The 16979-nt window shown below is 44.4% G+C and overlaps 1 protein-coding gene across 10 annotated transcripts in view; it reads right to left on the reverse strand.

Annotated features, from left to right (window-relative positions):
• Positions 1–16979, reverse strand: part of arnt2 (aryl-hydrocarbon receptor nuclear translocator 2) — a 135320-nt gene that overhangs the window by 1819 nt on the left and 116522 nt on the right. For all 10 annotated transcript variants that reach the window (XM_049717441.1, XM_049717438.1, XM_049717437.1 and 7 more), the window contains 2 exons: positions 6819–6964; positions 1–5818 (listed from right to left, as the gene is read on the reverse strand). The exon at positions 1–5818 is cut by the window's left edge and continues 1819 nt beyond it. In XM_049717441.1, the coding sequence (XP_049573398.1) occupies positions 5720–5818; positions 6819–6964 (245 nt within the window). In that variant the 3' untranslated portion in view covers positions 1–5719. The remainder of the gene's footprint in view (positions 5819–6818; positions 6965–16979) is intronic.

Below are 16979 nucleotides of genomic sequence, written 5' to 3' on the forward strand. Positions count from 1 at the left end.
AATATTTGCACGGTCAGTCTCAAAAGATTGTGTGATCTAAGAATAACTCCTTGATGTTGTGCCATTTAAAGACAGAACCCGTGGCATAGATGTGAAAGAAATAATGATGGCTGCATTTGCGAAAGCAAATCTGCCCATACCGAAGCTAACTGCAATAGCCACGGATGGAGCGCCAGCCATGATCGGATCTGTGAACGGACTTGTGGGGCTGTGCAAAGCTAACCAAACATTTCCCGAGTCTTGAAATCTCCACTGCATCATCCACAGGGAGCAACCCGTGTCTAAATCGTTGAATTTAAACGTCATGAAGCCTGTGATGGAAATTGTCAACTACATCTGCACACATACGCTTAACCACAGGCAATTCAAAAATCTCATCGCTGAGCTGGACCAAGAACTTCCAGGTGACCTCCTGCTGCACTGCACTGTGAGGTGGCTGTCAAAAGGCAAGGTGCTAGCTCGCGTCGTTGAGCTCTTGGATGCCGTGAAACTGTTCATGGAAGAGAAGGACAAGGACTATCCCGAGCTCTCGGATGTCGAGTGGATTATGGATCTGGCCTTTTTGGTCGACATGCTGTCTCACTTGGACAGAGTGAACCTGACCCTGCAGGGTAAGTTAAAAATGCTGCCTGACCTGGTGCAAAGTGTGTTTGCGTTTGTCAACAAACTGAAGCTGTTCAAGGCGCATATTCAAAAGGGAGATTTGACACATTTTGCCACTCAGCTAAAAGCCAGCAGGCAAGTCACCAGCGCCGCCCCGAATAAGCAAAGAGCCAGATATGCAACTGGTTGAAAACCTGCTCGAAAGCTTTGTCATCTGGTTCCGTGATCTACAACTGAAAAAGCCACAGATTACGTTCCTCGTCGACCCATTTAATGCGGAGACGAACTGTTTGAAAGCCCCGCTAGTCACAGATGAGGCTGCGGCTGAGTTGGAGATGATCGATTTTTGTGCGGAGGACCAACTGAAACCTGCTTTAAGAGAAGGGACCATTGAGTTCTGGAAAAGTGTGCCAATGGAAAAATACCCCAATGTTAAACGGGCTGCGCTGAAGATACTGTCAATGCTTGGGTCAACATACATCTGCGAGTCTATGTTTTCTACCCGGAAGCACCTGAAATCAAAGCATCTATCTGTTCTGACTGACACCCATGTGAAAGAATTGCTTCGAGTGGCAACAACGGAATACAAGCCAGATTTGAAGAGGATTGTTCAAGGCAAGGAATGTCAGAAGTCACACTAAGAACCAGCTCAGTGGCCAACCAGCTCAGTGGACTAGTGGTAGAGTGTCCGCCCTGAGACTGGAAGGTTGTGGTTTCAAACCCTGGCCAGGTCATACCAAAGACTATAAAAATGGGACCCATTGCCTCCCTGCTTGGTACTCAGCATTAAGGGTTGGAATTGGGGGGTTAGATCACCAAATGATTCCCGAGCGCGGCACCGGTGGTGCTCACTGCTCCCCTCTCCCCCAGGGGATCGATCAAAATCACACAGGGATGGGTTAAATGCAGAGGACAAATTTCACCACACCCAGATGTGTGTGTGACAATCATTGGGACTTTAACTTTAAGCAACATGTAGGTTAAAAAATGCTATTGTAAATTATTATGTTTTTGTTTGTGGAGTTTGTTGAACTGAGAGTTTGTGCGTGTGAGACAGTGCACACAATGTTCATTGTTAAAAATGTGGTCTTTGGTCTGTGGTCTTAGTACTGTAGGAGTCAATGTCTGTCATTATCATGTTGGTGCTTGACATGATAATGTCACACAATAAATTTGGCTGAGCAGAGGTGTGTGTGTGTGTGTGCGTGCGTGCGTGCGTGTGTGTGTAAGAGGAAGAGATGGGGTGATGTTCATGTGTGCTCATGTGTATGATGTGGCTTTTTGCGGTAACAGTAAAAAAATCTGGTATAGAGATTGTAGAAAAAAAACATAATTTCAAAATTATTTTAACAAATTCTTATAAACATGACTTCTATCTCGCCTTTGGCATTGCTGACCCAAAAGTACAGTAGATATAAAAGGTCTACACACTTCTGCTCGAATACTATTTTTTTGTGATATAAAAATGAGAGAACCAAAAATTCCACTGGTAATGTTGCCGATAACCTGTGCAAGTTGATTGAATTAAAAAAAAAGGAAGATAAAAACAGGAAGAAAACAATAAACAACTGAGATAATGTTGCACAAGTGTGCTCTTGTAACTGGAAATTTGGCTGTATTCAGAATTTACCAATCACATTCAAACTCATGTTACATGAGAGTCGGCACACACCTGCCACCATTTAAAGTGCCTCTGATTATTCAAATAAGGATCAGCTGTTGCAGTCTGTTTTTCCTGACATTCTTTTGCCTTTTTGGAAGAAGCCTGAAGGTTTTTGCTAACACCGACTGGTTTTTGGAACTATTCATAATTGCCTCCATCTTGGCTAAGGCCATCGTTCCAGCTGAAGAAAAACAGCCTCATGTTCCATCATTAAGCTCCCAGTCACCAATCTTCACTGGAGTATGGCATTCTTTTGGTGATGAGCAGTGTTCTGTTTTTGCCAAATAATAGCTTTTGGAATTACGGGACAAAAGTTCAACCCTGGTTTCATTAGACCATAATGTATTTTTCCACGTGTTTGGGCGATTTCGTATAATGGAATAATAATGTAAATATAATAATGGAAACAAGGGCTGTCCATTTTTTGTAATTGTCACAGCTGTGCCATATTTTCTCTAATTGATGACTTTTTACTCCGTCCCACTGTTGGAAAGCCTTCTCCTGACCGATTGAACATTTATTTATTTAAAAATTAATTTATCAAGGTAAGGCAATTAAAACAGATTCTCATTTGCAATCCTAACTCGGCAACAGACAGCATAGTAAAACTAAGCAAAAAACAAAAGCTAAAAACCTGTGAACAGTAAATTTAAATCCATCAATCCATTTATTCTCTGAACTGTTTATCATATAAATTTACTATAAATGTGATTACTTAATTGTGAAGCAGTCACATACTCAGTTATTAGAGCAGTGGTTCTTAACCTTGTTGGAGGTATCGAACCCCACCAGTTTCATATACGCATTCACCGAACCCCTCTTTGGTGAAAAATAAAATTATTTCTTTCAAATTCAAGACATCAATGTTTTTACTGGCGCTCAAAATGAGCTGTACATGAATATCAAGCCTTGTTCAAAGAACAAAACCAACACAATGCATGAACTCAAAACAAATTACACACCTGCAAATCAGCATGACTTCTGCTGTTGCCTTTGCGAAACCAGTTCAAGTATGCGTCATCACAAATTTACATGATAAATCAGGTGTGTTTGGACCTCTGCAGAAGAGGCTCTGCCGAACCCCTGAGACCGACTCACCGAACCCCTAGGTATTAGCACTGTCGGCACTGTATTAGAGAGAGTCCACACTAGTGCGACCACATTATCTATTTTTACTTCCCCTCTGGAAAAGATTTTGTTTGTATTTGTGATTGAGTTGAACAGGTTCTAGGTTACATTAATGGCGGAAAAGGTTTGGAAATTATTTATGTTAGTCTTTCTCTTTTTTATTTCACAAATGCCAGTATTTGAACCAGGCGTGTGTAGACTTTTTATATTCACTGTGGGTACATCATCCACCAGGAGTTATATTTGTTATTTATACAATCACCATAGCGGCAGCCAGTCCTATGAGACCTTTGCGTTAGTGGGTAAGTGCTACATTTGTTCTATGCCTTATTTGACCTATTGTGAATGTATAAATATATGTATAATTTGCCCAATACGCATCATCACCTCGCTATGCCACACTCAGAATGCTGTGCCTGTTCTGGATCTGACAAACTGAAAATGCATAAGCAAGGCAATTAAACTCGTGTTTTTTTTCATAGTTTGGGTGGGTGGGGGGGGGGGCGACTTATAATAAGGAGCGACTTATATGTGGGGTTTTTTCAAAAATTAAAAAAAAAGAAAGAAAAAAAAAGAAGTGAAACCGTGATAAACGAACCGCGATGTAGCAAGGGATTACTGTAATTTGAATTTCAAGTGACGTCAGCAGCGCGACGTCAGCAGCGCGACGTCAGCAGCGCGACGTCAGGCAGCGCGACGTCAGGCAGCGCGACGTCAGGCAGCGCGACGTCAGGCAGCGCGACGTCAGCAGCGCGACGTCAGCAGCGCGACGTGGCGCGTCGATTGTTTACAAAAATGACAACGATTGATCACGGGACGACGAAGATTACGAAGGGCCCCACGTACTACCGGCAACATTAGCGGCTTTGTTTCTAAGTGACACGGAGGACGAAGAGTTTCAAGGATTTAAGGATTTGGAGTGACACAGAAGGTTTGAAAAACTATTGTGGCTTTTACGCAAGCCCGGTCCTACTCTACGGAGCTCTCTTTCACCTCCGTGGATAGAAGTCGGAGGCCGGCGCTCGGCCGGGTGGCTGTCCGGGGACGGTGGATGGGGCTCGGTCATGGCTTTTACGCACGCCCGGTCCTATTCTATGGATCTCTCTTCCACCTCTGTGGCTGGAAGTCCAAGCCGCCACACGCCTGGAAGTTTGTTTTGTTAAATAAAGAGCCGTTTACCAAACCCACGTCTTTCCTTGTACTTTGTTAACGCTATAATATAGTTATATACTAGATCTGTGGAATAACGACGAGGCTGACGTCAGGGCGCACGCGCGGCGTTGTTGACAAAGGACGAGGAATTTGATCGATGGATTTAATGATTTAGAGTGCACAGATGGTTTGATAATATTATTGCTTAATAGTTATTTGGTATCTAATTTATATATTGTTATATGGGCCTGTGGAATATTTTGAAGTGCAAGTGCCGTCAGCGGCGCACACCCATTGTTGACAAAGGACGATCGATGGATTTAATGAATTGGAGTGACACAGATGGTTTTATAAACGTGTTATTTATGTAATAATTTTTTTTAATAACTCTGAATGTTACGTCAGGCCCGTTCTCAGCTCTTCGTTTGTGTTTATGTCACGTTAGCATACCTATCGTTTAGCCTGTTGCTGCTCGTTCATGTCTGTTCTTGGTGTTGGATTTTGTCGAATAAATTTCCCCCCAAAATGCGACTTATGCTCCGGAGCGAAGTTTTTTCACGTTATTGTGCATTTTATGGCTAATGCGACCTATATTCCGGAGCGACTTTTAGTCCAAAAATTACGGTACTATTATTAAACCTAATCCTCAGCAGAGAATGCAGCTTTGGGTCCACCAGCATATAAGGGCCAGACATTCTGGGAGTGTAACAACCAATTTTCCTATACATGGTTTTCACATGCATCTGTGGACTAAAATGTACCATAAAATAATTCAGATGTTCAAAGATCAACTGGCTGAACTCCTCTGGTAATACCGATGCTTTCTATCTCTTGTCTTAGCAAACATCTTTTGCATTCATCATTGAGACAGTTTCCATTTCTGGCACAAACAAAGATACATTGACAGGGGTCCATTTGGCAATAGGACCCCCTCTTTCATTGATGAGGTATATTCACAAATACATACTGCAGACCGTCGGATCCAAACGTGTGTGGACTGTATGTTTGTATGTATGCTTGATGTGTGCACCCTGACATTCAATGTGCTGCACATCAGTTGTGAGCTGGTGTCCCAGCTATGTTTCCTATTGCGACACAACATGAGAGATGAATGCAAACCAAACCAGTCCAGTTCCTCCATTGTGAAGGAAGAGTGACAGGAGATGGCAGGGGTTACTCGGAGAAGGGTGGGAACATGCCGAGGTCAGCAAAGTCCTCAATGTTGTAGTTGGCTGTTCCCTGAGTAGGATCTCCAGCCATGGGTAACATGTCCTGCAAACAAGAGAGGGTTTACCGGTTCGGGAGGTGGGTATCATTATAATTTCAATAATACTAAGACTCTTGACGATACTGCTTATTGAGCCAGTACTTGAGCGACATTTTTATTGGTTCTATTTTGTTGAGAAAAATATAAAAACAAATGATTAAGTACTATTTTAGTACTATGACAGTTCATCAAGAAGTTCCATTCCTTGAATTAGATTAAAGACTATGAAAATGTACAAAAATAAAATTTGTTATTGTAAATACTAATAACATAATACACATTTTTTAAATTTCTATGACAGCTTTAGATTTAGACATGTTTCACTATTCTCCACAATGTATTACATGTTTTTATTGCACTACAACAGGACAATTATGTTTTTGCAACAATTTAGATAATTTCAAATGTTGTTACTTAACAATGGAATCCTTTTATTTTCTGGTTCTTGTTTGTGATAAAAGAACCAGAAAATAATTGACAAGTGAAAACAAAATGAACATAGTACAACCATTTAAAGCGGAAATACCACCATCATAAATTTTGAAATATACAGCAGCTAAGGCGGGCACTCAAGAATTAATTCAATGCAAGTGACACACTGTGTGCAAGCTGCATCTCTGCTTGGGTAGCATCATTGATTCCAAATTAGTTCATCTTGCTCCTCTTCTCATATTTGTTTTCATGACTTCAATACACTCCACTTTCCTTCTGACTTAAAATGAAGAATTATCAGTAATAATGGGCAGCACGGTGGTCGACTGGTTAGCACGTCCACCTCACAGTGCAGTGGTTGTGGGTTAAATTCCAGCCCCTGGTCGTCCTGTGTGGGGTTTGCATATTCTCCCCATGTCTGCGTGAGTTTTTTGTGAGTATTTCCTCCCACAATCCCAAAAACACGCATAGTAGGTAAATTGAACACTCCAAAAAACTTCTGTAAGTGCACTCTAAATTGTGCTTTGGTGTGAGTGCGTGTGTTGTGTGTTGTGTGTGCATGTGTGTTATCACCTGAAACACTTCAGTCTGGCTCGCGTTGGGATGTGTATGCTGCTCCCCAGCCTGCTGGGAGTGATGCTGGTTCTGCCACTGGGACCAGACTTCACTGGGTCTACCCTGAAACTGACCTCCGCTCTGGTTGCTCTCTCCTGACACGTCTGGAATAACACACATTATACACATTACATAGTATCACAGACAATGGTGCCTTGATATGAGCGTAATTGGTCCCTTGGCCACTTTCGTTATTTAAAGCACTCGTATCTCAAATCATCTTTTCCCCATTGAAATGAGCGGAAATTCAGACTTCGGTTTAAGAGTCGAACCAGTTTAAAGGCTAGACGTCAGCCAAAGCAGCGAAGGGCGACTGCTGCCACCCCAGAGTCCCGGTGGGCAACACAGCTGGAAAGAGCACGGCAAAGTCCCCTCCACAGCCCAGGCGTGGTAGAGTGGGCAGAAAGGCGAACCGAGAGGAGCAGCCAGTGAAGACAAGCTGTCGTCACCAGCACTGAAGCTTCGGCAGCAGGAGGGGCTGCGCACACATTTTCTATCGGTTCTTCCTCGTTTGTGCTTCTTTCAAGTGGCTAACTAGGAATTAAATTTCAGCACCGATATTTGAACGATTCTGAGAAAACGGACCCACTCGATTCCCAGTTTTCAATGCCCTGCTCTACAAAGTATCCTAATTAGGGCTTTTAAAAGAACATCATCATGATAAAAAAAAAAAACTTAAAAATGGATTTCAACATTGCCAGCTACATTAATTTGCAAATTTCTGTATTTTAGGCTGAGAAAAAATATACCGTATTTTTTGGACTAAAAGTCCCTTCGGAATATACGTCGCATTAGCCATAAAATGCACAATAAAGTGAAAAAAAAAAACATATACCGTATTGGCCTGAATATAAGACGACCCCGATTATAAGACGACCCCCTCTTTTTCAAGACTCAAGTTTGAAAACAGACTTTTTGAACACCAAATTTAATTTTTACACAAAATAATTACATCTGAAACAAATGATTATAACAATATATTCAAGAGAAAAAGCATGTTATTTTGCCTCATTCAACTCATGCAAAAACTGTCTATCACATTTAATATCTGAACATTTAAATATGTAAACCAGGGGTGTCAAAACTTTTTTTAGTGAGGGCCAAATACAGAAAAATAAATAAAGGGCCACACACTAGAGGTGACATACTGACACATGAATACTGTGTATTGTGAAGAGCATTGCACTCAGTGGGAGCAGTGATGCTATCCTTTGGATTGAAGGATGGCTGACATGTCAGGAGAAAGTTTGGTGGTTGAGACGCGAAGGACTTCACAGAGATGGCTATCAGTTATTCTGGTTCTCAGTCTGCTTTTGTTCTGATTGAACAGAGAAAATGTTTGTTCACATATGTTTGTCGAACCGAACAGGCTCATCATTCTTTTTGCGTGGCGTCTCATCAGAGGAAACTTGGCATTATCCAAACTCTGATAGAATTCGGGGAGAGGGAGAAGCTGATGCTGACTCTTCAGAGAATCATCACATTGAATTTCAATCAGCTCTAACAGCAGACTCTCTTCCACTTCTTCTGCATCCACCAGGAAGGGGGTCGAGAACAGCTTGATTTGTTTTTCAATGGCAGAAAAATCTTGGAAACGCTGGTTGAATTCCGTCATGAGAGAGGAAATCACACACATATTTCTCCTTTTTAGCAGAAAGGTCGGCGTTTGGAAAAGCAGACTTGATTTCAGACAGCGCAGGGAAGTGTGCAGCATTAAAGCCTCGTAGTTGTGTCTCAAACAGGCGGAGCTTTACACAGAAGGCTTTCATGTGCGCATGCAGGTGTGGCACCAGCTGTTCTTTGCCTTGTAGGTTCTTGTTCAGCGTATTCAGATGATGCGTAAGATCAACTAAAAATGCCAGGTCTGCCAGCCACAGAGGGTCACTTAACTCATGAAGAGGTCGGCCCTTCTCTTTTAAAAACTGGTCGATTTCTGATCTCAGCGGAAAAAAACGCTGCAGCACAGAGCCGCGGCTGAGCCAGCGCACATCAGAGTGGTAGAGTACATCCCCGTATTCAGCATCCACATCAGATAGGAAAGCCTGAAATTCTCTGTGGTACAGTCCTCTCGCTCGAATTACGTTGACAGTTTTTACGACAGTGTTCATCACATCGCCCAGCTGGACAGTCTTGGCACACAGTGCTTCTTGGTGGATTATACAGTGCATCCTAACAGCCTCACCTCCGCTCTCTTTTACCTTGGCGCACACCAACGATGCCATTCCTTTGCGCTCGCCAGTCATGGCCGGAGCTCCGTCCGTTGTTACTCCACAGAGCTTGTCCCATTTAAGCCCCATCTTTTCAACTGCCTCTGACACAGCTTCAAAAATATATTTTCCCGTCGTTGTGCCTTTTAGGCTCATCATATCAAGCAGCTCCTCCGTACAGCAAAAATTATCATCTACTCCTCGCAAAAAAATTAACAGTTGCGCGGTGTCTGTGGCATCTGTGCCCTCATCGCATGCTATTGAGTAAAAATCAAAAGCACAAGCCTTGTCTCTCAGCTGGAGTTTCACGTGGGCTAACAAGTCCTCAATTCTCCGCACTACTGTGTTTCTGAATAAGCTAACATTGTTGAAATCCGGCACTTTTTCTGGGCACATTACTTCTGTGACTTTGATGAGGCACTGCTTTATGAAATCACCGTCTGAAAACGGTTTGCCGTGCTGGGCAATAGGTTTAGAGACTTCATAACTTGCTCTTGTGGAGTTTTCCTGTGTTTTGTTGGCACGAAAAAAAAAACTGCTGTTGAGCTTGCAGGCTAGCTGCCATTTGCTTAACCTTCTGTGCTCGTTCAGCACCGGTGTACGATGTGTAGCTCTGATGTTTAGTCTCATAGTGCCGACGGACATTATACTCTTTCATCACAGCAACATCTTCATTACAAATCAAACAGACACACTTTCCGTTGATTTCTTTGAAGAAATACTCATTTTCCCACCGTGTTTGAAATCTTCTACACTCACTTGCTATTTTGCATTTCTTTGGTGCAGCCATTTCTGGTGACTAGCGGTAAAAGTTTTTCTTCGCTTGATTTCGTTTGTTTGGTGGGCTCCATCTAGTGTTGAAACTTAGAAGTGCAACAGAGTTGAGCTCAAGGTTCTTGTGCGGGCCATATTCAATTATGTTTTCAGAATTTGCTGCGGGCCAATAAAAACTGGCAGCCCGCGGGCCGTAGTTTGGACACCCCTGATGTAAACTAAAGTGCAATCACATTTGGAAATGAATGGCTTCTGGTTTTTGAAATGTAAATAAACCAATCTACTGTGATAAAACAACAAAATTGCAATAACTGCATTAACCACCAAAGTGAGTCTAACTGTAGTCTTAAAACAAATCTGAATAAGGGAAAACATTGCAATAAAATAATGCAAACTGCTACTGCTATTGTTGGGGTGCCTGAGGACTGTATAGGGCAGGGGTGGGCAAACCTTTTGACTGGCGGGCCGAATTTAGTTCTAAATTTTGATCGGGGGCCGTACCAGGAGCAGATGGATGTAGTGTTTGTTTGAAGTAATAGAAATGACATGTAAAGGTCATTGCATAAAAGGTTTGTACTTTTAGTAGGTAGTAAAGCATGGGTATTCAAAAAAAGCTTTTTGAAAACAAATGCATTCATTAACAGCATTAAAACAATATTTCACCAAAAAACTACTATCAGTGATTCTCATTAAATACGACACTGTTATTATGAATAATAGTTTCCATCACTTCAGCGCCTGCAGGTCAGATTTATGAAATATGTTTATCTAATGAGGCGAAATCACATCAAACGGCAAACATTCTGACCAAATATATCATCTTGAAGAATCAGTGAAAGAATAATTCTAAATAAAGTAATAAAGAAATCAATAGTATTGTTGGTCTCCCTTTTTTGCTAGTGCATCATGGTCTGGAGTAAAATTTGTTGTGGTAATTCTTAGGATAGGGCCGAGGTGTCGGTCCGTTAACCTAGAGCTGTGACGGGCTTTGTTGACGTTCATGTGGCGGAACGTCTGCTCACACACGTAGGTCGAGCCAAATTGTCCTCTCTTTTTTTTTTTTAAACACTCGGCACTCAGTGTCCACTTTTCTTTTCCTCGGGCCACTCATTTTAGTGGAAGGATTCCAGGGGAAGGTTTGTGGGTGGTATTAACGTAAAACTGTATCTGAAAGCTCAGCGCGCGAATTACGAGAATGCTGACGTCACAGCCCACACTCGAAATTCGGCACTGATGGAAATAGAGCGCGGAGTGTGCCGGGTCCGTACTACTTAGTACGTACACGCACTTGTGAGTGTGCACCGAGCTTTCTGACACGGCTTCCGGGAGTAAATGCGCGGGCGGGCGCTTCCTCATCTATTGGGGAAACATACTAATTGCAGGGAAAATGACCCCAAAAAAAGTTCAATAGTACAATTTATTTAGGTTTGGCGGGCCGGATCAAACGGCCCCGTGGGTCGGATGTGGCCCGCGGGCCGTAATTTGCCCATGTCTGGTATAGGGGGTTGGCTAGGATGGTTATGCTCTTTTCACCCCCGGGTGTCGGTCAGAACACAGGAAGGAAAACGTGGTTCAGTTTTGATTGCTTTACTGAATTATTGGCAAATAATAATAATAATAAATAACCATAAATGAAATACTCTCTGCAACACACCAAACATAAGTCATCAATCGAGACAACAAAATACATTTGCTGGCGACAGTTAGTTGCCGTGCCGCTGTGTAATGCGAGGCAAACTTGAAGGAGCGCGCCGGAGCTGTCAATCAAACGGCGTGCACACGAAGCAAACCACGATCGGACAAACGGCACAACAGTGGACAGTGGTAACAATGAAATGTATATACTCACTTTGTGTCAAAGACGCACACAATCACAGCAACATACTCAATCGATTATGAGCGCGCCGGAGCTGTCAATCAAACGACACGCACACGAAGCAAACCGCGATCGGACAAATGGCACAACAGTGGACGGTAGTAACAATGAAATGTACTATATACTCACTTTGTGTCAAAGACACACGCGATCACAGCAACATACTCAGTCGATACCAGCAACCTTTAACTTACCGCTGCGCACAAGTGAAAATAGGTATAATGTCTAGACCCCGAATATAAGACGACCCCCACTTTTTCAGTCTTATTTCAATGCAAAAAACGTCGTCTTATATTTGGGCCAATACGGTATAAGTCGCTCCGGAGTATAAGTCGCATTTTGGGGGAAATTTATTCGACAAAATCCAACACCAAGAACAGACATGAACGGGCAACAACAGGCTAAACGATACGGTATGCTAATGTGACACAAACGAAGAGCTGAGAACGGGCCTGACGTAGCATTGACAGTTATCCAAATAACTATAACATAAATAACACCTTTATCAAACCATCTGTGTCACTCCAAATCATTAAATGCATTGATCGTCCTTTATGTCAACAATGCTGGCCGGGTGCACGCCGCTGACGGCGGTTGCACTTCAAAATATTCCACAGCCCCATATAACAATACATAAATTATATATCAAATAACTATTATTATAAGCAATAATATTATCAAACCATCTGTGTCACTCCAAATCATTAAATCTATCGATCATCCTTTATGTCAACAATGCCAGCCGGGTGCGCGCCGCTGACGGCGGTTGCACTTCAAAATACTCCACAGGCCCATATAACAATACATAAATTATATATCAAATAACTATTATTATAAGCAATAATATTATCAAACCAGCTGTGTCACTCCAAATCATTAAATCCATCGATCGTCCTTTATGACAACAATGCCGGCCGGGTGCACACCGTTGACGGCGGTTGCCCTTCAAAATATTCCACAGGCCCATATAATTATAAACAACAATTTTATCAAACAATCTCTGTCACTCCAAGTCATTAAATCTCGGGATCGAATCCTTTGTCCTTTATGTAAAACACCGCCGTCCGTGTATGCAGTTCAGATTACAGTAATCCCTTGCTACATCGCGGCTCGTTTATCGCGGTTGCACTACATTGCGGATTTTTGAATGTTGAAAATTTGTGAAAAAATTCACATACAAGTCGCTCCTGAGTATAAGTCGTCCCCCCACCCAAACTATGAAAAAAACGTGACTTATAGTCCGAAAAATACGGTAATAGTTTTACTCTAATTTGCAGGTGTTTTTATACCATATTTTCCATAGGTAATGTTACAAACATCTTAAAATTTGTCTGGAACCTATTGCCCAATTTTGTTACAAGTGACCATTTCAACCAGATTTTGATTTGTGCCAGGTCTTTTTGTCTGGAACCTATTGCCCAATTTTGTTTCAAGTGACCATTTCAACCAGATTTTAATTCGTGCCAAATCTTTTAGGGGAAATTTTGTAAATTACTATTGTAAGTCAAGAGCATAGCTACATTGCATCTCCTTCCGAAGTTGTTTATTTGTAACATTTTACAAGGCGAAAATGTATAGACTTAAATGCACACACAATAATCCATCCATCCATCCATCTTCTTCCGCTTATCCGGGGTCGGGTCGCGGGGGCAGCAGCTTTAGGAGGGACTCCCAGACTTCCCTCTCCCCAGCCACTTCATCCAGCTCATCCCGGGGGATCCCAAGGCGTTCCCAGGCCAGCTGAGAGACATAGTCTCTCCAGCGCGTCCTGGGTCGTCCCCGGGGTCTCCTACCGGTGGGACATGCCCGGAACACCTCCCCAGGGAGGCGTCCAGGAGGCATCCTGATAAGATGCCCGAGCCACCTCATCTGGCTCCTCTCAACGTGGAGGAGTAGCGACTCTACTCCGAGTCTCTCCCGGATGACCAAGCTTCTCACCCTATCTCTAAGGGAGAGCCCGGACATCCTGCGGAGAAAACTCATTTCGGCCGCTTGTATCCGAGATCTCGTTCTTTCGGTCACGACCCATAGCTCGTGACCATAGGTGAGGGTAGGAGCGTAAATCGACCGGTAAATTGAGAGCTTTGCCTTTTGGCTCAGCTCTCTCTTCACCACAACGGACCGGTACAGGGTCCGCATTACTGCCGACGCTGCACCGATCCGCCTGTCGATCTCACGCTCCATCCTCCCCTCACTCGTGAACAAGACTCCAAGATACTTGAACTCCTCCACTTGGGGCAGGATCTCATCCCCGATCCGGAGAGGGCATTCCACCCTTTTCCGATCGAGGACCATGGACTCGGATTTGGAGGTGCTGACCCTCATCCCGACCGCTTCACACTCGGCTGCGAACCGTTCCAGCGAGAGCTGGAGATCACGGCCTGAAGAAGCCAACAGCACCACGTCATCTGCAAAAAGCAGAGACGCGATGCTGAGGTCCCCAAACCGGACCCCCTCAACGCCTCGGCTGCGCCTAGAAATTCTGTCAATAAAAATTATGAACAGAATCGGTGACAAAGGGCAGCCTTGGCGGAGTCCAACCCTCACTGGGAACGAATCCGACTTACTGCCGGAAATGCGGACCAGACTCTGGCATCGGTGATACAGGGACCGAACCGCCCTTATCAGTTGGTTCGGCACCCCGTACTCCCGAAGCACCCTCCACAGAACCTCCCGAGGGACACGGTCGAACGCCTTCTCCAAGTCCACAAAACACATGTGGACTGGTTGGGCGAACTCCCATGCACCCTCGAGGATCCTGCCGAGGGTGTAGAGCTGGTCCACTGTTCCACGGCCAGGACGAAAGCCACACTGCTCCTCCTGAATCCGAGGTTCGACCTCCCGACGGACCCTCCTCTCCAGCACCCCTGAATAGACCTTACCAGGGAGGCTGAGGAGTGTGATTCCCCTGTAATTGGAACACACCCTCCGGTCCCCCTTCTTAAAGAGGGGAACCACCACCCCAGCTGCACTGTCCCCGATGTCCACGCAACGTTGTAGAGGCGTGTCAGCCACGACAGCCCCACAACATCCAGAGCCTTTAAGAACTCTGGGCGGATCTCATCCACCCCCGGGGCCTTGCCACCGAGGAGTTTTTTAACTACCTCAGTGACTTCGACCCCAGAGATCGGAGAATCCGCCTCAGAGTCTCCAGGCCCTGCTTCCTCAATGGAAGGCGTGTAGGTGGATTTGAGGAGGTCTTCGAAGTATTCTCCCCACCGACTCATGACGTCCCGAGTCGAGGTCAGCAGCACGCCATCCCCACTGTAAACAGTGTTGACGTTGCACTGCTTCCCCCTCCTGAGACGCCGGATGGTGGACCAGAATTTCCTCGAAGCCGTCCGAAAGTCATTCTCCATGGCCTCACCGAACTCCTCCCACGCCCGGGTTTTTGCCTCAGCAACCGCCGAAGCCGCGTTCCGCTTGGCCATCCGGTACCTGTCAGCTGCCTCCGGAGTCCCGCAGGCCAAAACGGCCCGATAGGACTCCTTCTTCAGCTTGACGGCATCCCTTACCGCCGGTGTCCACCAGCGGGTTCGGGGGTTGCCGCCACGACAGGCACCAACGACCTTACGGCCACAGCTCCGGTCGGCCGCCTCAACAATGGAGGCGCGGAACATGGTCCACTCAGACTCAATGTCCCCCGCCTCCCCCGGGACGTGGGAAAAGCTCTGCCGGAGGTGGGAGTTGAAGCTCTTCCTGACAGGAGATTCTGCCAGACGTTCCCAGCAGACCCTCACAGAGCGTTTGGGTCTGCCAGGTCGGACCGGCATCTTCCCCCACCATCGGAGCCAACCCACCACCAGGTGGTGATCAGTTGACAGCTCCGCCCCTCTCTTCACCCGAGTGTCCAAAACATGCGGCCGCAAATCCGATGACACGACTACAAAGTCGATCATCGAACTGCGGCCTAGGGTGTCCTGGTGCCAAGTGCACACATGGACACCCTTATGTTTGAACATGGTGTTCATTATTGAAAATCCGTGTCGAGCACAGAAGTCCAACAATAGAACACCGCTCGGGTTCAGATCAGGGGGGCCGTTCCTCCCAATCACGCCCTTCCAGGTCTCACTGTCATTGCCCACGTGAGCATTGAAGTCACCCAGTAGAACGATAGAGTCCCCAGAAGGAGCGCTCTCCAGCACTTCCTCCAGGGACTCCAAGAAGGGTGGGTACTCTGAGCTGCCGTTTGGTGCATAGACACAAACAACAGTCAGGACCCGTCCCACACAATAATAATAATAATAATTCATTAAATTTGTATAGCGCTTTTCAAAAACCCAAAAGACGCTTGAAGCATGCAAACTATGACTTAAGACACAAACACATTCATGCGAGGCATTCTTTCTCTTTCAGCATAATGAAACGCGTGTGCATCTGGTTTACACATTGCTACAAATCGGAATTTCCCCTTGTGGGACAAATGAAGGAATATCTTAGAGAAGATGTTTTAAAATTACAGATGGGAAGTAATTAACAAATTGCACAGAGGTTCAGACGAACTCTTTATTAAAATTATTATGAAAACGTGCAGCAGATCATGTAAACGGCATGGCTGTAAGCAGCTTAATTTGTCTTACAAACGGTCTATAAGGACAGTAAGGGAGCACAAGTGGCACTGCAGAGATAATCCATTTGGCTAATGTTTGTGTCCATTAAAAGGCCATCAAGTAGCTGTTCCACGCTGGGCAAGCTTCATTGCACTCACTATGTGGACAACAAACAGCAGGAGGCGTGAGCAGCTGGTTGACGAGCAGGTCTGACTGAATGTACACCAAGGCTGTCAGCGTTCTCCCATTCCATTTTCAGAGTGATCATGTAGCCCGGAAATTGGCAATATTGGGTGAGTGAAACTATTGGTTGGCTTATAACGCAACTTTGGGCAAACATGCATTCTGGACTCATTTTACGGAACCAGACATGATTAGTTTGATCATTTCATCTTCTTTGTTTTTCATTGAGCCCTAATTCACTCATTTTTGGAAGTGTTATTTTCATAAGTACATTAAGGTTTTGAGGTTCCAACTTCTCATGTGGTAAATCAAAAATCTAATTGAACGGCATTGATTGATGGATGCTGGTTTGTATACTTACTGTATATACAAATTTTGCAATTGCTTTTTAAAATAATATTAAATATAGTCAGTGTTGTACCTGAAAGTTCATGAACTCGTTCATATTTTGGACGAATGTGAACTGAACGTAGAACAGTTTCATTTTGTGAACGTTTTTGTGAACAGGCTCATTCTGGGGCCAATGAAC

Source organism: Syngnathus scovelli, chromosome 4, assembly GCF_024217435.2.
Source record: "Syngnathus scovelli strain Florida chromosome 4, RoL_Ssco_1.2, whole genome shotgun sequence".
NCBI classification, from domain to species: Eukaryota; Metazoa; Chordata; class Actinopteri; order Syngnathiformes; family Syngnathidae; genus Syngnathus; species Syngnathus scovelli.